This window comes from Hemicordylus capensis, chromosome 10 (genome assembly GCF_027244095.1).
Source record: "Hemicordylus capensis ecotype Gifberg chromosome 10, rHemCap1.1.pri, whole genome shotgun sequence".
Taxonomy (NCBI): domain Eukaryota; kingdom Metazoa; phylum Chordata; class Lepidosauria; order Squamata; family Cordylidae; genus Hemicordylus; species Hemicordylus capensis.
Window position 1 is genome coordinate 2,850,902 of NC_069666.1, and position 25,114 is coordinate 2,876,015.

Below are 25,114 nucleotides of genomic sequence, written 5' to 3' on the forward strand. Positions count from 1 at the left end.
CTTGAAGTCTGGCTATATGCTACCTCCAAGGCAGGGTGTCGCTAAATCCCAGTTGCAGGGGAGCAACAGGAGGAAAGAAGGCATGTCCTCAGCTGCTGCCTGTGGGCTTCCCAGAGGCATCTGGTGGGCCACTGTGGGAAACAGGACGCTGGACTAGATGGGCCTTGGGCCTTAGCGACCACAGAGATAGATTCTCTCCAAGATGCTCTGTCTTCAACCTGGCCTTTAAGGTCTCTCAGTGGTGCCTTCATTGCTGTCATAATTGAGTCCATCCACCTTGCTGCTGGACATCCTCTTCTTCTCTTTCCTTCAGTGTTTAGAGAATGTTTAGCTCAGCCTTAAAGTTAATAATGGAAGTGTTCTAGGACAGGAGTTCCCAACCTGTGGGAGTCTGGATGTTGCTGCACTACAACTCCCATCATCCCCAGCCGCTCAGGGAAGAGCACCTGCCTGCTTGGATGCAGAAGGTTCCAAGTTCCCTCCCTGGCAGCATCTCCAAGACAGAACTGAGAGAGACTCCTGCCTGCAACCTTGGAGAAGCCGCTGCCAGTCTGGGTAGACAATACTGAGCTGGACGGACCAATGATCTGACTCAGTATATGGCAGCCTCCTATGTTGCTAGTGCAGCAACATCTGGAGTACTACAGGTTGGAATGGAACCACGGCTCTAGGAAACAAGGAACTGTAGGGAATAAGCCAGCATTTCCCTCGGAGGCGCCTTACCCTCTCTCGCTTTCTCTCTGCTCATCCTTTTGTTTCATTCCTGTGTGCGTGACTAAACACGGTCACGCACTTAGTTCCGGGCAGAATCGGTTTGCAAAGTGGCCTTCGGACATATCCGCCCATTCCTCTTGGAGAAATAGATTTGTCTGCGTGATGATGGGCTCTCTTATCTTGCTGTAATGAGTCCCGCTAAACTGCAGCGTGGGTCTCTTAATTAGATTGCACGCTCTCCTCCTCCTCCCCCCCCCGAAAATTTTCATTTGGATTAAAACTCATCATATAGTAATAAAAAGGCTGAATGCCCCCCAAGGATTTCCTAGTTTGTTAACGAAAATATAAAAAGAAAGAGCGCAATCCATCCCAAGTCGTCATGTTTGCTAATTGACTGCAATATTCTGCAAGTGGTGGTTTCTTTCCGCCCCTGAGAAAGACACATGGAAGAAGAGAAGCTGTGGACCCCTCGGGAGCTGTTTTTCTGTGGAGGTCTCCCAAAGTCCCAGCCTGAGCTTCCTCCACAAATACTGCCACGAGCTAACTGCATAGGAAGCTCACCTCTGAGGCTGCCTGCTGGGTTCACCCTCCTAGTCTCTCTGGGAGACTCTCGGACACGAGCCGTTAGCTACCCTTAAAAGCTATCCCCTGAAGTAGCACAGCCAGCTAGGATGGGCTCTTGGTTGGCAGAAACAGCCGCAGGCAGAGAGATGATTCTGCTCCTACAAATACTGATCTATGTCTGAGGGCTTGTGACATCCTCATGGGCTCCGGGAGAAAAAATGGTCCTGGCGGTAGCAAGCATGAATGGTCCCCTTTGCTAAGCAGGAGCTGCCCTGGTTTGCATTTGAATGGGAGAGTACTGTAAGAGATTCCCCTGAGGGGATGGAGCCATTCTGGGAAGAGCATCTCAGGTTCCCAGTTCCCTCCCTGGCAGCATCTCCAAGATAGGGCTGAGAGAGATTCCGGCCTGCGACCTTGGAGAAGCCGCTGCCAGTCTGGGCAGACCATACTGAGCTAGATGGACCAAGGGTCTGACTCAGTGTATGGCAGCTTCCTATGTTCCTCTATTATGTTGATGAGGCTTTCATCACTCTGCATCCTTTTGAATTAAGTACTCTCCCTTTTCTTTTCTTTGGATTTTTATCTCCATAGATTACAGCAACAGCTTGTAAATAGGGCCATGGCCACTCCTTTTCTCCCTCCCGCCCCCAGTGCCCTGCTCACCTCTCCCCCCCCCCCCACTGCTTGGTGTGAATCCCCAGTGAGCCGCCCCCCCCCCCCAGCTCATTCAGCGCCTGTCAGCAGTATTGTGCCAAGGTTTGATGGAGCAGCCCTGGCTCTCTGGCCTGTCTGCAGAACGCATTCCAGGCAGCCTCGGATTGGCTGGCTGCAAACGGCACCGCCCGCCTGGCCCCTTCCGGAGCCCTTCCAGAGAGCAGATGTCCCCAAGTGATGGATTTCCGTTCAAAGGGAAATAATGATTCACTGCAGATGGGCCACAGCCAAGGGACTGTCCTCCCTCCACGGGAAGAGCAGAGGCATGGACGAGGTCCCACACACGGCACCAAGCCTGCCTGTCTCCCTCCACTAGCCCAGGCCAGACCCTCAGTGCCTCTGTGTCCCCACAAGGAGTGCAGCGCGCCTGGGTTCAAAATGCAGCAGGCAACAGACACCAAATCTGCAAACCTGCCCTTTAAGCAAGACCTGAAGGCCAAGGAATGCAAGGATTGCTTTGCCGGCACAGACAAAAGCCCAGCTAACCAGATGCCTCTGGGAACCTCACAAGCAGGAGATTGCAAATCCCCCTGGTCTTTCTTCCGGGCATCTGGTCCTCAGAGGCTGTCATCCCAAAGGAGGAGGCCGGTGATGAGCAAGCACTTCGTTAACCTTGAGAACCAAAGGGAAATGTCCGTTTCCAGATCGGAGGCGTCTCCAGCCCATGTTCCCTCTAAGAAGGATTCCCAGATGTTGTTGACTACAACGCCCAGAATCCCCAAGCAAAAGCCGTTTTGTAGCTGGGGATTCTGGGAGTTGTAGTCAACAACATCTGGGAATCCCTCTTAGAGGGAACACGGTCTCCAGCCAGCTCTGCTACTGCTGGCCGCCTCCTGGGAATGAGCCCCTGATGCCGGTGTCAGAATTAACCCCTTCAGTATAACTCCTATGTTGTGGTAGATGGCCTCTGAGCATGGAGGCTCCACTTTATGTGGCATGGCTGACAGCAGTTGATAGGTCTGTCCTACAGTTTGCTGGCTTCTCAGCACCCCAGTGTTAACATGGTCCACTCTGAATCCACCCTGCTGCATTATATAGGTGCACAGGAAACTGCCTGATGACCACGGGGCCCTCTAGCTTAGTGCTGTCTTCCATGTAGACCGTAGACAACCTACTCTGCGTTGACTGGCAGCAGCTTTCCAAAGTTTCGGGCAGGAGTCTCTCTCCCAGCCCTATCTGGAGATGCTGCCAGGGAGCGAACCTGGGACCTTCTGCATGCCAAGCAGACGCTCTTGGACTGAGCTGTGGCCCTGTCCTCGGATATCTCCCGTGAGACTCCTGTTATTCCAGATAACAATTGAAATCCTTTGTGCTCCCTTTGCTGGTGTTTCCTTGTCATGTGGGAAGCAGCTAGAGCAGACAGAGGGGGCCCCTCCTGACAGTGACGGAGAAGCCTGCCTCTTTCCCCTGGAGATCCTCCTCTCTCTCTCGAGCATCTTGGCTTGGTCACGTCGGCCTCACCTTGCCCCCCGCGAAGGCTGGTGGTCTTGACACGGAGACTGTTTCGCCAACACACCAGATGGTGCTTTTGCATAAATCAGAGCCTGACTGATTGCAAAAAGCCTGGAATCCCATCTGCAGTTCAGTCTCCTCTCATGGGCATCCTGCTACTGCCTGCAGGAGTGAATTGATGTTGGTTGCTGGTTGGGATGGGGGCAGGGATAAGGGGCGAGAGACGGCTTCCTTGAAGAGGCTGCTGTCCATAGGAGGCCCCTTAGCGGCCATCCCACAACCCAGCAAATGCCTCCTCCTTCCTCTTCTCAGCCTAGATATCCCCCCTTTCATTTTATAAAATGGGGAAGTGGTTCCAAATACCCATATCACTCATTTATGCTCCAGTTATCATTGAATAGGGATGATGTTGCTACTCGGCCTATGATTTATGGATAGGGCAGGCTACGCATTGGTGTCACAACTGCCAATCATGCATGAATGTTTTTAGCCCAGTGGGTAGTGCAGCAGCAGACGCGGCAACCACTGTACCTCTTCAGTGCAGGAGGAGAAATGGGTGAGGCAAAGGCAATATTCCTCCCGCATCCACCGGAACAAACAGGGTGTGCAGGAAAGCACTCCACTTCTCTGTTTTGGGGTTCTCTTGTCGCTGGATCTCACTCTTTCCTCCCTGGCCAATACTTGTGACTGGCTTGCAGGTGCTTGCGACCATTCAAACCTCTTTGTCCAGGGAAACACGGAGGCACTCTCGCAAGAGTATAGTCATGACTGACTGCTTGGCAGCCGGCTTGAACACTGGAAATGGTGGCTGGAAACGGGGCGTTGCCTTCTTTTGGCATTCATCATTAGCTGCTGGTGTTTGTTTTCATGGCGCTGGAATAGTTATAGCTGGCTGCACTGGATACAAAGCGGCCTCCACTGCTTCTGTCATTCCCTTGCTGCCTCGTATTTTTGGAGCTGCTCCAGAAACCCCCTATGGTGCTTCCTCTCCAGGACCTCCTGGTTGTGCCGGAAACAGGGAGTCCGAGTGAGAACAGAGCACAGGAGTCCTGCTGTAGAGCCTCTTTCAAACACAGCACTCCCCACCTCAAATCCCACTTTTTCTACTAAGCTGATTTGGACACAATCCCCTTGTTTTCATGCATGCCTGTAACTAAGCTTGAGAATGTGCTATTTGCCCCTACAGTAGTTTCTCTCTCCTTCCTGTGTTGTTTCCTTTGTGGGTGATTACTAGATTTTTGTCTTCCTTGTGGCAGTTTCAAGATTGTAGACCCCTTGGGGCAGGGACCTATTCTCAGCAAAGTGTCACATACATAGATGATGCTCTTCTTCCTCTTCCTCTCCTAATTCAGGCTTTCCCCAAATCTCCCAGTTCAAATCTCCATTCAGCTCTGCCCCACCAAACATATATGCCTTGTAAGTGTGCAATAGATGCAATATATCTACATTTTCAATGGTCTTAATGGAATGTTGTCTCTGTTTTCTCAGCCTCTGCAGGGATCTGCCCTTTCCCCCTTGTGATTTTAATTACTGGTGACCACAGCCTCTTTAATTCTAAGCTGTCTGATTATAAGATCCAGATAATGCCATCATCACCACCACCTCTCCTCCTCCTCCTCCTGCTCCACCACCACCTGATTCCCTTCCCCACTTTGCTGTAACGTAATCCATATGCTGGTTTCCAGATTGGTCTCCCAGTTTGCAGAACACAAGAACAGCCCTTCCCACAGTGGCCCACCAGATGCCCTCGAGAAGCCCACAGGCAAGAGGTGAGGGCACGCCCTCTCTCCTGCTGTGGCTCCCCTGCAACTGGTATTTAGTGGCCTCTTGCCTCTGAGATTGGGGGTGGCCAGTAGCCACCAGACTAGTAGCCATTGCTAGACTGGTCATCTATGAATTTGTCTAAGCCCCTTTTCAAGCCATCCAAGCTAGTGGCCACCACATCCTGTGGCAGAGAATTCCACAGGTTAATCAGGGACTGTGTGAAAAAGGTACTTCCTTTTGTTGCCCCTACATTTCCTGGGCTTCAGTTTCGTGGGGTGACCCCTGGTTCTAGTGTGGTGAGAGAGGGAGAAGAATTTCTCTCTGATTTCACTCAAGGCTGCCATCCGTTGTGCGTCCTCCTGCCCTGCCAGAGCGGGATGTAGTGAAATTCTCACTAATCAGCCTTAGCCTTTCATTACATCCTTCTCAGACACATCGGGATTAACCTAGATGCAGCTGATGATGGCGGGCAGGGTTGCTGACGGCACGCGAGTTCCAGCAACCGTTGCTCGAAAGCGCTAATCTCGCCTGCTTGGCTTTCCCCGCAGCACGCTCACCATCTACGGCATCAGCCAGGCGGACGAGGCCATCTACCAGTGCATCGCGGAGAACAGTGCTGGCTCAACCCAGGCCAGTGCCCGGCTGACGGTGCTTTGGGCTGACGGGCTGCCCGGCCCCCCTCAGAAAGTGAAAGCGGTCACCGTCACGGCCACAACCATCCAGGTGTTGTGGAGTGAGCCCCTGCAGAACACCCAGGAGATCATCGGCTACGTGCTGCACATCAGGAGAGCGGCAGGTGGGTGGGGTCACCTCTGGGTTGGGCCGAAGTGTGCGGCAGTGGGGAGCCGGCCTGGTGTGGTGCTTCGTTGAAGGGCCAGGCTGGACTCTTGCTCCTGGATTTGAACCCAGGACTCCCAGAACACCAGGGGTTCCCACGCTTTCCTCCAAAGCAGAGCTCAGGGAGGCTGCAGACCCTGGACAGCTCCCAAGGGCAACGGTTCAGGACCTCGGCCAGCACCGGTCAGGGAATACAGGAGCTGGGTGTTGCTCCAACGGTTTCTTTCAGTTGGCTGCCCAGGGCAAGGGGCACGGCTCTCCCCCGCCTTTTATCCTCACAACAACCCTGTGAGGTAGGTTAGCTCAAGAACTGGAGACTGGCTCAAGGTCACCCTGTTGCGTTTCAGAGGTGGATGACGCAGAGCCCGGGAAGGCTCTCCACACTGCTCATGTGGAGAGCCTCTTTAACTTGTAGACATGCAGCGACATGTCTTAGGACCAGCCCCGGCAACTCACAGCTTGTAAGCCAACAAGCACATCTGTGGGGTGTGTTTGTGTGGAAGCAGCAGTCAGGCACACTCAGAAGTTCTGAGGGGCAGTCTTGTGGCAATGAGTTGCACAGCTGAATGTGCCGGGTCTTGAAGTTCCGCAGCTGGCAGTGATACATTATTGGTTCTCTGGAATCACCTGACACTTGGGAAGACATTGTTCTGTGGTGCTCATTTTCCGACTTGAATTTCCTGCAGACTCCTTTTGTGGGTACAGGAAAGAGGGCTTAAGAAGAAGGACCCACTCTTTGCCCCTTGCCTGTGACACATCTCCCCCAGCTCCTGGGATCAGCAAACCACAATGCTAGATTCTCTCTAACTGTATTCTTGCAAGGCGCACAGCAACCTTCACTTTTGTGTTCCAGATCCGGTGGAGATGGAATATCAAGAGGCCGTCAGCAAAAACACCTTCCAGCAGCTAGTGACAGACCTGGAGCCCTCCACAAGCTACAGCTTCTACATCAAGGCGTATACCTCTCGGGGGGCCAGCAAAGCTTCTGAAGTGGTGGTGGTGAACACCTTGGGGGAAGGTAAGGAGAACCGAGGCGGTGATGGGAACGGGTGTGAAGGTCCTGTTGAGCTGTGGGAGGGCCGTAGCTCAGAGGAAGGATGCTTGCTTTGCAAGGAGAAGGTCTCGGGTTAGGAACACAGGAAGCTGCCATATACTGAGTCAGACCATTGGTGCATATAGCTCAGTATTGTCGACACAGACTGGCAGCAGTTGCTCCAAGGTTGCAGGCTGGAGTCTTTCTCAGCCCTATCTGGAAAAGCTTCCCAGAGTGGCCCCATTCCCTAAGGCGGAATCTCTTACAGTGCTCACACATGTGGCCTCCCATTCAAATGCAAACCAGGGCAGACCCTGCTTAGCAAAGGGGACAATTCATGCTCACTCCCACAAGACCAGCTCTCCTTTTCGCAGCAAAATGGGGTGTGTGGGGGAACCCATTTCAGCTCACTTTCTAGATCTGAGGCCAGATCCTTTGGGAGCAGCGTACCCTCACAACAACACAACAGTGTCTTCTTCAGTGCCCTAAAAAAAGGGAGCCAAAATTCTGAGTCAAGGCGGCCCAAGAGAAACTGAATTCTTCAACTGGTCTAGTATTACACACATTAAATTTGCACGCCATGTGTTCTGTGTGGGCTAGAGAAGGGGGAAAGGCAAGGAGCTCTCCGGGGTCCTGAAGCATCACCTCTTGACCTCCCCCCCATTTTAAGCCTTCCCCAGTGCACAGACTGGAAACCCCAGCAATATGCTGCATCTAGCTCATCCTAGACCCGCGATTCCCTACCTGTGGTCCACAAAGGCGATTGTAGCTGCGGAGCATGGGAATTGTAGTCCAACGGCTGGGAACTCGAGGCTGGGAACCCCTGTTCTGCATCACAGGGCATTTGGGTTGGGTGTTTTTTCTTTTCTTTTTAAGTTCAAGAATACAGAATGTCCACAGCGGCCCTGGTTTCTCTGCCCGACTGAAGCAAAGAGCACATAAATCCTTCAGGTGGGAGGAAAGGAGATTTGGGGGGGAAAGCCCTCGCAGGCTCCTTCCTTGACCTTCTGGGATGGAATCCACTTTGCTGCTGGCTTTTCGTTCCCGTCCTCAAGGCCGAGAGATTGACAGGGCTCCCAGCCTTAAAAACTCTTGACCCAAAGCCGCAGAGGTCATGGCGGTAGCTTGCAGCCTCATAAAACCTGGGGGTTGATTGGTGTGTGTGTGAATTCGGAGCGGTCCAGGCCTTGCATTTTTCTGTCACCGTGGAGGGCTGTGAATCTCATAGCCTGCTAATAAATCACCCAGGCCTTTGATGCTTGCAGGCATCCATCCCCACCTGCAGCCCCCGTCTTTTTAAAAACAACTGCCCCTGCAGAGCATACGTTGAGGCCTTAAGCTCCATCTTCGGTAATGGATGGGCAGGTGTGGTTAATTATTACCTCCGTGCCTCCACCGAGGTAATTTATGATCCACCTCTGTGGCCAGCTCCGCTGCTGCGTTTAGAACACAGGATGGCAGGCTTCAGGTTTGCAGGGATCCTTTGCTTTTTCTGGAACCCCCAGGGCTGCCCGCGGGAGCCAGGGGCAGAAGGTGGTCAGGGGCAGGTAGGCACTTCGAATTGTGGCCTCTGGGCACATGCTTCGCTCAGGAGCTTGTTCTCGGCTCTAGGCCAGAGCTCCACGTCCTTTCACACAGAAATCCACTCCTGGTTTCCCCCCCAAACTTTCTTTATTTCAGCAGTCTAATTTAACATAAGGACATAAGGAAAGCCGGCTGGATCAGGCCAGAGGCCCATCTAGTCCAGCATCCTTCTTCACACAGTGACCAACCAGGAACATGAGGGGAGCTTTCTTTGTTTCTCTCCTAATTGAGGGAGGGGGAAGCCTTTTGACTTTTGCAATTATTCAACAATAGGGAGTCTGAAACAGTTAGTGATCAACTGCAGATCACACAGAGACCTACCAGCAGATCCTGAGCGACTCCCTGTCCACCTTTGGGTTTCGAAGACTCTCTTTAGCGCTCTAGTGTCTCCCAAACACTGTTTTGAGAACTGCTCACCCTACTTCGTTTGTTTATTTATTTTTACATTTATATCCTGCTCTTCCTCCAAAGAGCCCAGAGCAGTGTATGTGGTTATGTTTATGCTCACATCAACCCGGTGAGGTAGGCTAGGCTGAGAGAGACGTGACTGGCCCAGAGTCACCCAGTGAGTTTCATGGCTGCAGGGGGATTTGAACTCGGGTCTCCCTGGTCTTAGTCCAGCACCCTAACCACGACACCACGCTGGATCTCCAGTAATCATTCATTTGAGATGAACTGATCTAGAATAAGCCACCAGTGGTCGTGGTGTGTGGCTGTCTTTCAGGCCTGTTGGAACAGCTGGCCCTGCTTTGCAGGAAAAGCCAAACATGATAGGAAGCTGCTTTCTACCGAGTCAGACCCCTGGTCCATCTAGCTCAGTATTGTCTACACTGACTGGCAGTGGCTTCTCCAAGGTTGCAGGCAGGAGTCTCTCTCAGCCCTACTTAGAGATGCTGCCTGGCAGGGAATTGGCAGGCCAACAGGCAGGTGCTCTTTCCAGAGTGGCCCTGTCCCCGAAGGGGAATATCTTGCAGTGCTCACACATGTCGTCTCCCATTCCAGGGCAAACCAGGGCAGATCCTGCTTAGCAGCGAGAACAATTCATGCCTCCTACCACAAGACCAAACTCTCTCTCTCTCTGCTGCGTTATTTCAGTGCCAGCAATGCCGTCCCTCTACATCAAAGTCCTCAACAGCACCGCCGTTCAGGCCACGTGGGAGCCCTCCATCAAACTGGGCCAGCACGAAGGCTTCAAGCTGTACTACCGCAAGGTCCACCTCTCCCACTTCACCGGCCCCGTCCTGTTGCCCAGCAATGTCACGTCGTACAACATTACCCATCTGGGTGAGTATGGAGGGCGGTGAACAGGGGGTGACGAAACGGAGCACAGGTGGCAAGTCCCTGGGGCCGTTGAGAAGAACCTAGAGCACTGTTCTTGACTGTAGGGGTGTGCACGGAACCAGCTGGTCCAGTTCGGTTCGAATCCAGACAGGAGTTGAACCAGACCGGCCAAGTCTGGTCCAGCCCCCTTCAACCCCTCCTCCGGTCTCGTCCAGATCCGGACAATTCATGGATTTTTTTCCCCTAAATGTAAAATGTAGCCCTTTCAGGGGGCTTATTGTATGCCGCGGGTGTGGGTGTGTGTGTCCCGCGAGGGTTGCCCTTCCTCCGGCCTCTGAAATCACCGCCGCACCCTTGGAAGCGGATCATTTTTGGCCCATTTGGGCCTCTGTAGTAAGCGCCGGCAGCCATTTTGGCTGCTGCTACGCATGCATAAATAGCTTCTGCGAGGCCTGGCATGGCCCACAGCCTCACAGAGGCCATTTGTACATGCGCGGTGGCCATTTTGTTTTTTTCTGTGGGCCATGCCAGGCCTCACAGAGGCCATTTACACATGAGCAGCAGCGGCCCAAATGGTTTGTAAGCGCTGTGGGGTCCTCTGTGTGTGTGTGTGAACCCATCGTTGGAGCACCAGCTTTGTGGTGGGGATGGTGGCCACTGGCTTGGGCCCCCTCTGATCAAAGTCCTGTGGGCACCCAGCCACCCACTCCCACTGCTCAGGGCACCAAATCCAGAGGGAGAGCATTCCCCAGCCTCTCTTTGGAGACCTCCAGCGAGAGGATCCCGCCTCACTTTAACAAGCCGGCAGGAGCTCGAAGACCGGCCCGCTCCAACTTCTCTCCCGTCCTCTTCATTCCAGACCCGTCGGTAGTGTATGAAGTCAAACTCCTTGCCTACAACCAGCATGGCGATGGGAACTCCACTGTCCGGTTTGTGTCCTTGAGAGAGACCGTCGAAAGAGCAGGTCAGGGGCCGGCCAGTCCCCAAGCAGCTCTGGGGGAACATCTGTTGCTGAGGGGGTTGGAGATGGTGGGAAGGGTCCGGCAGGGCTTCTCAGCCGTGGGCCCCAGGTGGCGTGGGACTACAACTCCCATCATCTCCAGCCACCACGGCCAAAGGCCACTTGACCTATGGGAGCTGTAGTCCAGAAGCCCTGGGTCCACTGACAACGTTTATTGATTGATTGATTGACCAATTGATTGATTGATTGATTGATGTATTGTTATACCGCCTAACATCGAAATCCCTAGGTGGAAAGATCAGACAAGGGAAGATCATTATATCTAGCAATGGCCCTGAAAAATGTCGCTCTCTTACCAAAAATGCATAACGCTTCCCTCGAAAGGTGTTTTGCCTGAACAGAGGCTGCCAGATGCTCTTACTAGTTACATAGGGAGGTGCTTTATACTGAGTCAGGCCTTTGGCGCATCTCACTCCGTGTTGTCTGCACTGACTGGCAGCGGCTTCTCCCAAGCTTTCGGGTGGGGGTGGGGGTGGTCTCTCCCAGTCCTGCTTGGAGATGCTGCCAGAGATTGAACCTGAGACCTTCTGCTTGCCAGGCAGGTGTCCTGCCTCTGCGCTAGGACCTCGCCCACAGAGGGGAACCTTTTGCAGTGCTCACACAGGTAGAAGCCATTCTCGCGGTCGATCAAAGCCGGGCTAATGGAGCCCAGTCCGGTTTTGATCAGTTGTGGGCACCCCCGGGCTTGTTAGTGGGCCTGGTGGTTCTCTGGCGGCTAGCCCGCCTCACAACCCCTCCCCTCAAACGAGGTTAGCGAAGTGAGCGCTCCGTTAGCCTTGTGTGAAGCGCCTCGCCGTCTCACATCCAAATGCAAACCGGGGGGGCCGCTGCTTAGCAACGGGAACGGTTCGCGCTCGCCACCACAAGAGCAGCTCTGCCCCCTAAGAGTGGGGCTGAATTCAGTCCTAGCTGAATGGGACTAGTTGCTCTTCCCCCGGCTCGACAGAGCAACGGAGTTAGTTAGTTGTTTATTTACGATCTTAGATCAAACATCTCAGAGCAACGGAATCGCCACTTCAAAAGGTGCCTCTCTGTGCTCACTTAGCAGGTGGTGTGTTTGCAAACGGCCCTTGCAAACCTCGCAGGGACGAACAGCTCCCTTATGCCCTCTCCCTGGAAGATGTTTAACTCAGCTGGAAATGTAGGAGGATTCCCGTCAAACCTTCTCGGCGGTGACACCATTAGCAGGGCGATTAGGACCAGGCGGGCTGGGGTGGGCGAGCAGAAAGAGAGGGAGAGAGCTCTCCGTTCACCTTGTCTCGCCCAGAGCAGCGAGAAAATGCCGAGTTTGCAAATCCCTGGCGGGGGAGAAAGCAACAGAATTGCACGCCACCCAGCCTACCTTCCCCAGCTGCCTTTGCACCCGCTTCTTAGCTCGAAAGCCAATGATTCCTCTCCTGAGACTCTTCTAAAAGCTTTTGTCGCAATGCAGCCAATTTTTAAAAGAACTAGGCAGAATTCCGAGATGGTGCTATTGCTACCAAAAGGCTGGTGACAGGGCGGGCAGCAAGGAGCTCGCTCAGATGCACTACGCTGGGCTGGCCAATAAATTGGGCTGGGGATGATGGGAGTTGTAGTCCAACAACAGCTATACACTTCAGCCCTTTCCCCCTTGGATTCCAAAGAAAATGTGGCTACACAATCCTGTTTGCTCTTGTATTCAGAGGAGGGTTTGTGTGTTCTTGGCTAGAGAGCCCTTACTCACTCACACTGGCCTAGGAACATATGACGTTGCTGTATATACAGAGTCAGACCCTCGACCCGTGGTGCTCACCTGCGCGTCCCCCCCACCCTACATTGCAGGGTCGAACCCGCCGTGCGACTGCATGAAAGAGGAACAATCCAAGAAGACGTCTGCCACCGGGATCATCGTCGGCATCCACATTGGGGTCACCTGCATCATCTTCTGCGTCCTCTTCCTCATGTTTGGGTACAGAGGACGGTATGGATGTTTCCGCTGGTCAGGGCAGAGTTGGGTGGCCTGCTGGATTGGACAGGGAAGCAGCAGAGGAAACTCTCTAGGGAAGAGGGGGAACTTGCTTTCTACCGATGCGACATCTTTCCTGCCCCCCTGTCCGTGTTCCCATTGGGCATGCTGCTGCCATCATACAATCTCAAACGCCCTCCTTTCAGACCTCTGCCTCCAGGGCCTCAGACTTGTGGTCAGGGACAGGGCCTTTTTTGCACTGGCACCGCACCTCTGGAATGCCCTCCCCATAGAGATGAATTAGGCCTCTTCCTGGGCAAATTTTAAAAGAGCTGTCGAGAACATGTAGTTCCACCAGGCTTTGCCAGGAGGTATTTCAGCTCAGCTTCGCTTTTGCTGATAATGGCATTTTCATTCTTGTTCACTTTTTATTAGGCTCTTTTCCTTTTATTATTCTGTTTTAGGAACATAGGAAGCTCCCATATTCTGAGTCAGTCCCTTGGTCCATCTAGCTCAGTATTGTCTACCCAGACTGGCAGCAGCTTCTCCAAGGTTGCAGGCAGGAGTCTCTCTCAGCCCTCTCTTGGAGATGCTGCCAGGGATTGAACCTGGGACCTTCTGCATGCAAAGCAGATGCTCTGCCACTGAGCTACGGCCCCATCCCCCTACAAAATGGAATGGGGTAAATGTAGTTATCATAGGGACATAGGATGCTGCCTTCTGCCGAGTCAGACTAGGGCTGTGCATGTTTCGGTCCGGCCCCCATCGAACCCCCAACCCCCGTTCCGAAGGGTTCACGAAGCAGCCTTTAGGAAACCCCCTGAATGGGCTACAGGTACTAAATTTTTCTTATTTACCTTTTTTAAAAAATTGCTAAACTGGTGCGAGGGTTCGGTTCCAGTCTGGATGGAACCGGGGTCGGGGGTCGGTTCGACTCCGAACCCCCGAATCGAACCACGAACCTCCGAACCAATTTGCACATCCCTAAGTCAGACCATTGGCCCATCTGCCTACACGGACTAGCGGGCAGCTCTCCACGGTTTCAGGCAGGAGTCTTTCCCAGTCCTACCTGGAGATGCTTCCATGGATGGAACCTGGGACCTCCTGCAGGCAAAGCAGATGCTGTGCAGCTCCTTGCCCACAAAGAAGGTCCCATGGCCAACCCAGCAAACATCCCTGCCAGAAGGCTCTGCAGCAGAAACTCCTTCCCGACCCAAGTGACCCTGAGAAACTAGCACCACCCTTTCTCTGAGCCCTCCTTCAAAGACGGTAGCTGGTCTGGAGTTGCATTTCTGTGATATTTCTGGAACGGCATGGCTGGAAATACGTCTAGCTCTGTTGCCTCCACTTCCTTTATCTCTCTCATTTCCGCAGACTGCTGATGTGCAAAAATGCCCAGGAGCAACTGTCGACCCCGCAGATCCCCAGAAGCCAGAGGAACGCGCCAGGCCTGGCCCTGAATGGATCTGCTCGGAGGGAGAGGGGTGATTCCGACGGGTACGGGAAGCAGCTGGATATGAACGAGCTGGAAAGGTTGTTCCCGGCATCACCTTCCCCACCGGACCAACACAATAAGGGGACCGCGGTAAGAAAGAAGCACTGGCGAGATTGGGGTTTGAACTTGCTTGTTTCTCTCGTTTTAAAATGCAGGCTGATTTTTAGTGGGTGAGGAACACTGGAACATAGGAAGCTGCCATATACTGAGTCAGACCACTGGTCTATCTAGCTCAATATTGTCTTCACAGACTGGCAGCGGCTTCTCCAAGGCTGCAGGCAGGAATCTCTCTCAGCCCGATCTTGGAGATGCTGCCAGGGAGGGCACCTGGAACCTAGATGCTCTTCCTAACCCCCAAGAGGGGAAGATCTTGCAAGGCTCACACATCTAGTCTCCCATTCATATGCAACCAGGATGGACCCTGCTTAGCTAAGGTCTACCATCATCCCACTGAGCTTTTGGGCATTATGGCTGGGGATGATAGGAAATAACATCCAACGACATCTGGAGAGTCAAGTCTGAGAACCTCTAAAGGCTTCATGGAGGAAGTAGGCTATAGTAGGAACCAGAAGAAGAGAGGGAAGAGGAAAAGATCTGCTTTTGTGGAAGTAATCAAGAATTGTCCCCTTTCCTAAGCAGGGTCTGCTCTGGTTTGCATATGGATGGGAGGCTTCATGTGAGTGCTGTAAGATATTCCCCTAAGGGGATGGGGCCATAGCTCTGTGGCAGAGCATCTGCTTGCATGCAGAAGGTCCCAGGTTCAATCCCTGGCAGGACCTTCAAGTAGGGCTGGGAGAGACTCCAAGGTCTGCAACCTTGGAGAAGCCGCTGCCAGTCTCTGTAGACAATACTGAGCCAGATGGGCCAATGGTCTGACTCGGTATATGGCAGCTTCCTAAGTTTTAAGAGGGAGTTCGAAGCATAGGGGTTAACAAGGTGGAAAGGGACGCTTATAATATCTGTGGGTTTCTGGGACACAGAGCATCTGCTTTTTAAGATAGGGTGATTATTAAATCCCATCCACTAAAACAGCACTTCCCCCCTCCGCAGCCGGATCCTGTTCCTCCTACCTCGCACGATGAAACCCAGATCTCCACGCTGCCACCCGATGAATTCAGCATCGTAGAGGAGCAAAGCAATGCCCTCTTCCAAGACCTGCCCGCCGGCACCCACAACAACAGGTCTTTGCTCAGCCCCAGCCCAGAAGAACCAGCTCCAACCAATGAAGGATGATTGCCAAGTCCTGTGAGCTTCTTAGAGGACTAGATGGCCGCCACGTCCCATGTCTGGCATTGCCTTTCCAATGACTTCTCAATCTCAGGTCAATTAAAGATTTCTACGGTCTGTTTCTTAATTTTTATATATATAAATATCTATCTATCTATCTATCTATCTATATATGTAGACAGCCTTGTGGAAGCTCCATGAAGTTTATCCTTCTGACCTGTCTCAGGCCTCTTGGTACATTCCTTTCGACCTGGATCTCGGCTGTTGGGTCGGTGGCTCCTCAAGAAGACCCCTTTGGCGATTCCTCAAAATCCATTGACACCAAATGCAATGGGAACCTTTCATGGTCTTGGTTCTCTTGTTGGCAGCTTTAGGACGATTACTCCGTGGATCCAGTTTGGTAACACATGGAGACAACCGATTTTGACAGTCCAGTCTCACTTGGCTCCAGAAAGAAGTCAAGGTTGGCCAAACCTCTCCATGAATTTGATGACCTTTCGGTCACCTATGTCTAGCTCTTAATTCTCAGGATGTTTTGTTGCCGATAAACTATTTTAACGGCAAAGCGAGTGTGTCAAAAGAAGAAGAAAAGGCCTGAAAGAAGGCTACTGGAAAAAAAGAAGAAGAAAAGAAAAGACTTGGACTAACATACCGAGTAAACTCAGAACCTACCTCAACCGGAATTGAATGTCTTCTGGGAAGAAGCAAATATCTTGTGTCTTCCTTTGGTTTCCCAAGCAAGTAGTGTAGCACTTGGTCAGTAGGTGTGTCGGTTCTACCTCAGAAGTCATACTCCATGTCACCATGTTGGTTGTTGGGTTTTTTTAAAAAAAAAGTATTCCTTTCTCGTCATTGTCGTTCCAATGTAAAGCACTTCCAAAACCTTGAAAGCAATGTTCTACCTCAAGAAGTTTTTTATAGAAGAACGGTGTGTTGTGTGTGTCGTCGGACCTCCGTGCCCTTCACCTCTCCGTGTTCTGCTCCGTTCCAGTGTTCCAAAAGAGTTGTGTCAAAGAGCAGTGTGGGTTCATGTCTGGTTGTGGTCTTTGATGACTCTTCCCCTTAGTGTTATAAGCTTTACTTTTAGGCAAGTTGCTAGTTAACTTGCGTATAGAGTTTTCCTGCGTCAAGAGTCATTTTATATCATGTTTTTTTAAAAACAACTTTACAGATCGTTAGGATTATAGCAAAAGGTATGCCACCAGTCACCTAAAGAGAAATGTTGCCAGTGGACCTTGTGGGGAGTGGGAAGTCAGGTCATATGTTACTACTGAGAGCTGGTTCACATGGGTATGTCCATCAACTGCAGTATTAAGTGATGGTTATATGTCTGAAAGGACCATTGCAGATTTGATATCCGAACCATCTTGTACACACAGTGCATGTACATTTAGCCCACAGGCATCAAATGCCTTTTACCAAGTCAGTTTGTTGGCCTAGCTAACTCTGCATTTATTGGCAGTGTCTCTAGCAGAGATATTTCCCTGATTCCAGAGGCGGTTTAACTGGAAATGCCAAGAATTGAACCTGCAACCTTCTGCTTGCAAAGCAAGGGCTATGGTGTTTCTACTAAACAGCTTATGGAAGAGGGTCCTATTGTCTCCGTGGAACCTACTTTCAAGTAAGACTCCTTAAATTTAGCCATGATCCCTCCCCTGCTGTGGGTTAATCTAGCCAAGTATTAGGTGGGTTCAGACATCACATGAAACCATGGCTATTTAACAAACCACAGTCTATTTAACAAACTTGGGTTGGAGCCCAAGGCGACTGCCAAATGTTGGTTTGTTTCTCCATATTGTAGTTTGTCAGAGTCCCCCTACTTCTTTATTTCCATGAGTTGGCTTGCTTCTCCATCTTCGAGAAACCTGCAAGGGGTAGAGCTACTGAAATAAACCCCAACTACAGGTTCAGATATCTTGCAAGATCATGGTTAAGACAAAAAACCCCAGCCTCAAACCTTGGTTTCAGAGTGTGCGTGGTGTGACAACAAATCGTGGTTTGTTGTCTGGTGGAGGTTCAGACATTAAACTAACCGTGGTTGGACAAAATAAACCATGGTCCTGCATGATGGCTGAACCTGCCCACATTCTACTCTAACTGGCAGCAGCTCAAAGGCCTGAGGCCTTTTTAACTGGAGATTCCAGGAGCTGAATTTGGACTTTTATCCCCTGTCCGTGAGCCTTTTATACACACCCCAAATATGGAACACTCTACAGATGCATGTGTCATCCCCGTGCCGGAGTTATGCACATTTCTGTGTCCCAGTTTGGGTATATGCGCCATCAAAGTGGTGTACATGTCTGTGTGAACCAGACCCTAGTCAGACCTGTTTTTCTGAGAGTGGATGCTTCCCGTTGAGTCTCTGGGTGCTTGTAGCCGCTGGTATGATTGCTCAGCGGTTGTAGACCTCCCATGCGAAGCCTTAGAATTTAGCGTGTTTTTTAATAGGCTGGTGACCTACCTCAGTACAAGCAGTTAGGCAGCCAGAAAAGGATGAGTAACCTCTCCGATACGGTCATTGGTGGGAGGAAAATTGAGCAGGGGGAAAAAAGTTACCCCAGGCCACTGATGTGATGTGGGCGAAAAAACTCGTCAGAGCATTCATGGAGCTCCTCTTTCAAAAGGAGCCCATTTGTTCCCTGCCTTCCTCCACATGTGCAGGAGCTCTGTGGAACACGCTCCTAGCCTCCAGAGCTACCATTTCATTTCCATGTGCTCTTTTTAAGTTTAATTCCTATAGCTATTTTTATACATGGTGATTAATCTAGAAATGTTCTTTAAAAAATTGATTTTGTTTTAATGATAAGCAAAAGGAATCAAAGAGGGGGAACGGGAAAAGCAACTAGTTAAGTTAAACCATGGCCTTTAAAAAAAGAAAAGAAAAAGGATTTTGAAATCCCCGAAATTCTCCACTGTGAGCACCAGCATGAGGGATCAGTCTTCGTTTCCAAAATCGTGTCTCTCTTTCTGTTCATTAGCTGCTTTGTTTTTACGGAGTGTATACGTGAAATGTGTAAATATCACCCCTCAGAAAGCGCAGGGAGGAAAGAAAGCAGATATAGTTGTGTATAAATCTCTGTCTTGTAGTAATCACCCAAAACACAGTGGCGGCAGAGGAGGTCAAGCGATCACGATGGTGGCAAGAGCTGGTCCAAGGTCAAGCGCAGTAGCCAGCAGTGGGTGGGTGAATCCACAGGGGTTCAAACCTCAGCCCCATCCACCCACCCTCTCAGCAACAAAGAGCTGCAAAAAGGGTCCCCCCAGAGAAGAAAGCTGTATTCAAAGAAACCGTGCCCTTTATTCCTAAATGCACGTTGAGAGTATTGCTCGGGGTCTATCTATGCTAAGACCTTGTTCCGGTTTTGTAATAACTGCTCTGCTTCCCTTGCAAGGAAACCTGGGGATTAGAATTTGGTGTGGGTCTTAGGAGTTAGAGATCCCCGTTGGAAAGGCCATGTGGCACAGTGGTTAGAGCGCTGGCCTTCAGTTGGGGGGACCTAGGGACAAACGCACACTCAGCCATGGAGCTTACAGCATGACGTGTGTCCAGCTACACTCTAATCCGGGGGGCTCCCAACTTTGGGTTGCTGGAGTACAACAGCAACATCTGTACCTGAATCCAAGAGTAGGTCTTCCCCAAGTTCTGTGATGTTAGAAATTGGGGGGTCCATCTTAAATTCAGAGTCCTCTTCCTTTCAGGTAAATGCAGGTATAACCTGCCTTTGGTCTCTCGTTTTTAAGGAAGTGGTCTTAAACTCGGAGTCCTCTTCTGTTCAGGTAAATACAGTAGTGCTTTATTTATATGGCCGCCCCGTAGCAAATTGTTCTCTGGGTGGCTGACAAATGCCCAGGCACAACCATCAATCGAAGGCCATTGTGCCTGGGTGTGATAAGGGTTGTCCTGCAACATCTGGGGACGGTCCAGGGCTGGGAATGCCTGGCCTAATTTATTCAGACTCCAGTCTAAGTTTCCTTGGGAGAATGTCCAGCTCAAAAGACGATATAAAAGGTGTGCCCAATCTGGGCCCCTGGTTCGCTGTTTTTCACCGCCACTGCCAAGTTTAGTGATGGCTCCATTTTCCTCCCAGAAATCCCCTGGGGACAGCATTATGTGATGACAGTGTATCATTCCCAGGGGATTTATGGGAGTGGGGGCTGTTTGCTCCCCCGAAAATGAGCTGAAAAGCCTCCTGCGAGATTTGCCACCGCCCGTCGAGAAGCAAAATTGGGGAGTGGGATTTTGTCTCAGCACTTACGCCTACCTCACAGGGTTGTTGCAAAGGATGTGGGGAACCTCTGTATGCAACCCTGAGCTCCTTGAAGGAAGGATGGGATACCTAATCTTAGCCCTATCCAGAGATTATGTTGTACGCATGTACAGATGTCTGTACACCTGTATGTATTTTTGTGTGAATGACAGTAACTGCATTCGTTTTAAAAAATGGACATTCATTTAAAAAATGGGTACAGGCCCCATGAAATGCAGGATACAGATAGAAAGCATCCTGATGTACCGTGATCAACGTAATGTGTGAATCACTGTGCCTGTATACAGATTTGTACCTGTGTGCATGATACACTGGTTGACCATAACATCTGGATAGGGCTATTATAACTCTTCAGACTACACTTCCCAAGGTTTCCTGGGCCAGGGAAAGTCCATTAAGCCAGCTGACGGTCATAGCGTACATATGCCCTTTCTGATCTCAACGCTATTTGTTTCATAACCCCAAGCTTCAAACCACGCATTTGGCACCCTGCCACGCTGACCTCTCTTTCCACCTCTCCCTCTGCCAGAAGGCCCTGAAAGAGGACCAGTGACCTTGTTAGCGTGGTCCAAGAGGGCATAAGAGAGTCTCAATTTCTCTCTGCCGCTTCAATGCCACTGGAGTCCCAGCCACCTTGCCAGCCACATCGTGTGTTGCTTAGTTTACACTGAATAGCTATGAAACAAAAGAAAACAAAAAATGTACGTTGGTTGTTGTACATTGATGACCTCATAACAATGCGTCTTCTTCAGGGCGACCTCATCCAGGAACAGCTTGTGTGTATTGAGATGATCTCTCTTTGCCAGAGAAGTCCAGTCTCCGGTTTGAATCAAGGACTGTTGCCAAAGCAAAACACGTCATGTTTAGACTAGCATTCACCTCCAAATCCCCAGGGCTGTGTGAACCTGCTATTAATTTAATATCATGTTATTGTGATACTGTAAACAAATATTTGTCACTGCTTCCTTTGATGAAAAGGGAAAATGTTGTGCCATTTGATTAGTAAGATTATGGTAGTCTTCCGGGTAGAGAATCTTCCTTTCTTTTTTGATATATGGAAATGTGATGGCTTAATCCAGTTGGAGATCCCATTGGGTTGAGACAACTGATGATGGATGTGAACCTCTAAAGATTATTATTGTTGTTGTTGTTATATTATTATTAATTTTTAGATGGGTAGATTTTCCTCTCTTTTGGGATTTCTTTAAACTTTTAAAAATTCCGTAGCAAAGTAGCCACAGAAATTTCTGACCAGCAGAACCTCACAAGAGGAATGATGTTATCTAGGTGTATCCTTGTTTTTGCAAACAAGACAGTATTTTTAAAAAAGTTTTGATTTCCTTGCAGAGTATAGAGAATTCCTTACATAGCAGCCATCTTGCTGGCTTCCACCTCCAATCCAATACTGAGCAAAATGGTGCCAATTTGGGGCGAAAACTGACCTGAAGTCAGATATTCCTCCAGTAGTAGTGGAGGTTCAGTCCAGAGAATTGCTCCCTTTGGAGGCACATGAAATTCCTTTTAGAGGCACGTGAAACCTCTGTGCATGTGGGTCAAGCCTTCCATCTAGTTCCATAGAGAGTAGAGTTGGCCATGTGCAGGAATGCATGGGTGGGCCTTCCTTTTGAGCGAAAATGGCCACTCTTCAGGCTGAAATCTTGGACCCCAAAATAAGGTTCCAAAACTAGCTGTGCAAATTTCGGAGGAGGTCCTCCCACATGCTGCCAGATTCTGCATGAAAAAGGACCCTCACTTAGAAGGGGCGGGGGGAATGTCCCAGTTCTTGTTTATTGGCAAAAGAAAAGGTAACACTGCAGTATCAAGCTCACTTTCTGCCCTCTGACCACACTCCTATGGCGGTGGAAGTCTAATCTGAAGCACGCCAGCATATTTCTCCAGCCATTCCTGGTTACAGGGAGAGGGTGCTGTCACAGGGGCAGAGCTCTGACACTGTCCACTGGGAGGGCCCTGTTCCAATTTCTCCTTGGCCAGGCCATTTCCTTACTCTTGGTTCTTCCTCCTATATGATTGATCATCCTGGGCTACCTCATAGGCTGATACAAGGAGTCCTGAGTCCAGCGTTTGTGAAGCACATGGACAGGTACCATGCTATTATTGCTCATCTCGTTATCATTATTCTCATTTTCTACAAGCTTCCGCTTGCCTCCTATATATAGTGCATATGGCCGATTCTTGCAGATTAGGTAACCAGATTCACCAGAGCTGGTTGCTACCTCAGGGAGAGAAAAACAAACTTGCTTTTGGCTACGATTCACTGGGAATATCTGCTGAGTAAAACTCCTGTGCGTTTCAGTGGTCCAGCGGCATAATCCATCTAAAAGTCAGGATGTAACTTGTGTTTACACGGAACTAAGTTCCATTACATTCAATGGAGCTTCCTCGAATGGCCATAGGATTGCCATCAAAGTCCAAGCGAAATCCAGGGGCCAGGTGGCCCATGTCTTTCTTTAACTGGATTGGAGCTTATGGGCTTCAGTTCAACAGGGATTAGTAGTTACTCAATGCTGTGACAGGGTTTTATCATCCTATCAAATTCAGCCCCCCACCCCCCTGAATAACATAATCTGCTTTATTCTCTCTCTTCCTTCTTTTGTTCAAGCAACAGTATTTGTAAAAGTGGTGGCATTTATTTAAAAAACAAACACTGACCTGGAGGATTTCAAATAGACTGGCATGATTTGTACTTTAAGTCAGCAATAAGGAAAAGGGCAGAAAAGGAAGATGATGATACATTGTTCTAACCGTAGGCCAGATCTGTTTGTTTACTTTTTTCAGAATTCCCTTTATCTGGTGCTTAGGCAGCCCTTTGGGTCATGCCTTGAATCTCTAGAACATTTCTGTGTGTTACTTTGTAGGTGTCTCATCCCTGTGACATGTTTTATCTTGTAAATGTTGGATTCAAAAGTTACCAGGGCCATCTAGGCCTCTCCCTGCCTGGGAGGGACCAAGATGGCAGCCTTCGAGATGGCAGCCACGTTCCAAGGTATGCATTTGCAGGAATCTATGGTGGCTTTTAAGGGGCAAAAGGGGGCAGGACACATAACATACTGCAGTTCCAAGTCCTTTGATGTCATATCTTCTCTTCCTTGGAGGTTCCATACATTCAGCCCATCCATGGCTGCATGCAAAGCTGAAATGACTGCAGTGCAGAGACAAACATGTTTACAGAAGTTCTGTAAGTTCAGTCTTGACATTTCTTTACAGCCTCTCAGATTTCTTCCTGGCATAAATGTTAAATGTTGCCATCACTACTTATATCGCCTGTCCAGATAAGGTTTCTTCCCAACTCCTTTGCTTCTCTTTCCTCTTGAGAAATGCCTTTTAAGTCACAGTGGAATGGGACAAACTTCTAACTTTCCGTTCAGCCCTCACACACACTTATGGCAGATATGCTTCACCCCGCATTCTCCACATCACCACTCAAAGAACGATGGAAACATTTCTCCAAAGTGGAATTTGAAGAGCATTTCATGTTCTTCCAAGGAGAAACTCTGGAGAGGTTTTTCAGACAGTTTCCTGAGTGCACACATTATGGGCACCCATCAAAGCTGCTCTAAATTAGTGCATGAGGTCTCTGTTGCCATGTGATGAAGTACATAGGCACATGGTTTAAACAATGGAATGAGGCACTTTTGCAGCATCCGAAACCCTGGCGGTTAAAAAATGGTCTCTTCAGGAACTTGGTTGACCACTACTTGTCTTTGGCTGAGCCCTGCCTCACCCTTAGCCCAGGTGTGGATAAGGAGAAATGTGAATCTTGTAAAAAGTGAGCACAGTTGCTGTTTCCTGACATTGCTTTGAAATGGGTTTCTTTGAGTGTATTACACATGAGTGTATATCTGTAGAACGAAGGATTTGGGAGGCATTGCCAGGGAGGGAGGGAGGGAGGGACAGCAAATCCATTAAAAAAAAAATTGGAACAAAGTTTGTGCACTTGTTGCGGCCATTAGTAAGATGAGCCAGCTAGCTAGCCACCAGCATCTCTGTTCTGCTTGTTCTGCTGTTAAGTTGATGTGGGCAAGTAACGATATATTTTTCTTTGTTGGTCAGTGTTACTGTTTTGGGTGGGGTGGGGTGGGGAAAACACAGGGAAGAAGATTGTGGTTTATTTTTTATGAAAAGTTCTCTACGATCAGAGTATTTAAGCTCGGAGAAACCCAAAGTTTGAAGGACAAGGGGAAATGTGAAATTTTGTGGATGGTAAAGGCAGTTCTTAGGGGGAGACTGCAGCTCCTACAGATGCTGTTCCCAGTAATCCTGACCAAGGAAGGCTTCAGCAGTCTCCCAGCTGGCACAAAACCAAAGCCTGGGTGACAGCTGAAAGGTCAGAGGCAGGCCAAAGTGTGGGTGCATTGAGAAGTGAACACACAGAGCCTTGTGGTTTGGCTTCCATGATTTGCAGATTTCACAAGGATCTTCGATAAGTTAAGAAGTACCTTCTTGGAGCAAGCCAAGAGTTCATCAAATCCAGCATCCTGTTGCCCACCGTAGGCAAGCAGATGCTTCTGGGAAGCCTGCTGTTCAGAGATATCCTGGCTTTGGACATGGAAGTTCTAGGTAGGGGCAGATGGATTTCTCCTCCATGATTTGGTCTCCTTCCCATTTCATGCCTGCTAAGACCACAAATTCCAGAACTCAGCAACACACGGTGTAAGGAAGGACTTTCTTTTGTCTGTCCTGAGCACCCTACGGATCAGTTTCATTGAATGACATCCCGCCACTTTTGCCTGCTTTGTAGAAATTACGCGAAAAATAAGTAAAGAAAGCCACAGGGACTGAGAATCACTCTAGCCAGAGTCTAGAAGAGATTTGGGGCTCTTTGGGGGGGGGGGCATAAAAGAAACTCACATATATTATGAAGACCGGACTGCAATCCCAGTGAATGGTTTGGCTCTAGGTTTCTTAGCTCTGGTGCAAAAAGTGGACAAAACTCCAGGGCTGTAGCTGAATTTCCTTCAGGAGAACAGATCGGGCCTTTTCTCCCTACGTTGCTGCCCTGGTTCAGCGTCGTTCCAGAGCATTGAGGAGGAAATTGGCGGCTGCCAATGGGAGCCTTCCAACCGCCACCGCCCCACGGCCCAAAGTCCTGGAACAATGCTACCACTCAGGGATGGTGTGGGTGGGAAATTGTGTTTGACAGATGCTGGGAAAGCATCTCTGTCAAAGCAAGCCCTTGAACCTTAGGGAAGGCCCATCAATGTGCGATGGGGCC

The 25,114-nt window shown here is 50.1% G+C and overlaps 1 protein-coding gene across 5 annotated transcripts in view; it reads left to right on the forward strand.

The window, feature by feature from the left end:
- IGDCC3 (immunoglobulin superfamily DCC subclass member 3) overlaps positions 1-23,760 on the forward strand; it is a 92,958-nt gene extending 69,198 nt beyond the window's left edge. For 2 of the 5 annotated variants that reach the window (XM_053271677.1, XM_053271680.1), the window contains exons 8-14: positions 5,757-6,004; positions 6,899-7,063; positions 9,758-9,946; positions 10,803-10,907; positions 12,768-12,906; positions 14,266-14,476; positions 15,437-15,740. In XM_053271677.1, coding sequence (XP_053127652.1) covers positions 5,757-6,004; positions 6,899-7,063; positions 9,758-9,946; positions 10,803-10,907; positions 12,768-12,906; positions 14,266-14,476; positions 15,437-15,619 — 1,240 coding nt within the window. In that variant the 3' untranslated portion in view covers positions 15,620-15,740. Of the gene's footprint in view, positions 1-5,756; positions 6,005-6,898; positions 7,064-9,757; positions 9,947-10,802; positions 10,908-12,767; positions 12,907-14,265; positions 14,477-15,436; positions 15,741-15,791 lie in introns of those variants that run through there. The other 3 variants (XR_008311359.1, XR_008311358.1, XM_053271678.1) reach the window with 3 other exon arrangements.
- The last annotated feature ends 1,354 nt before the right edge of the window (positions 23,761-25,114 follow it).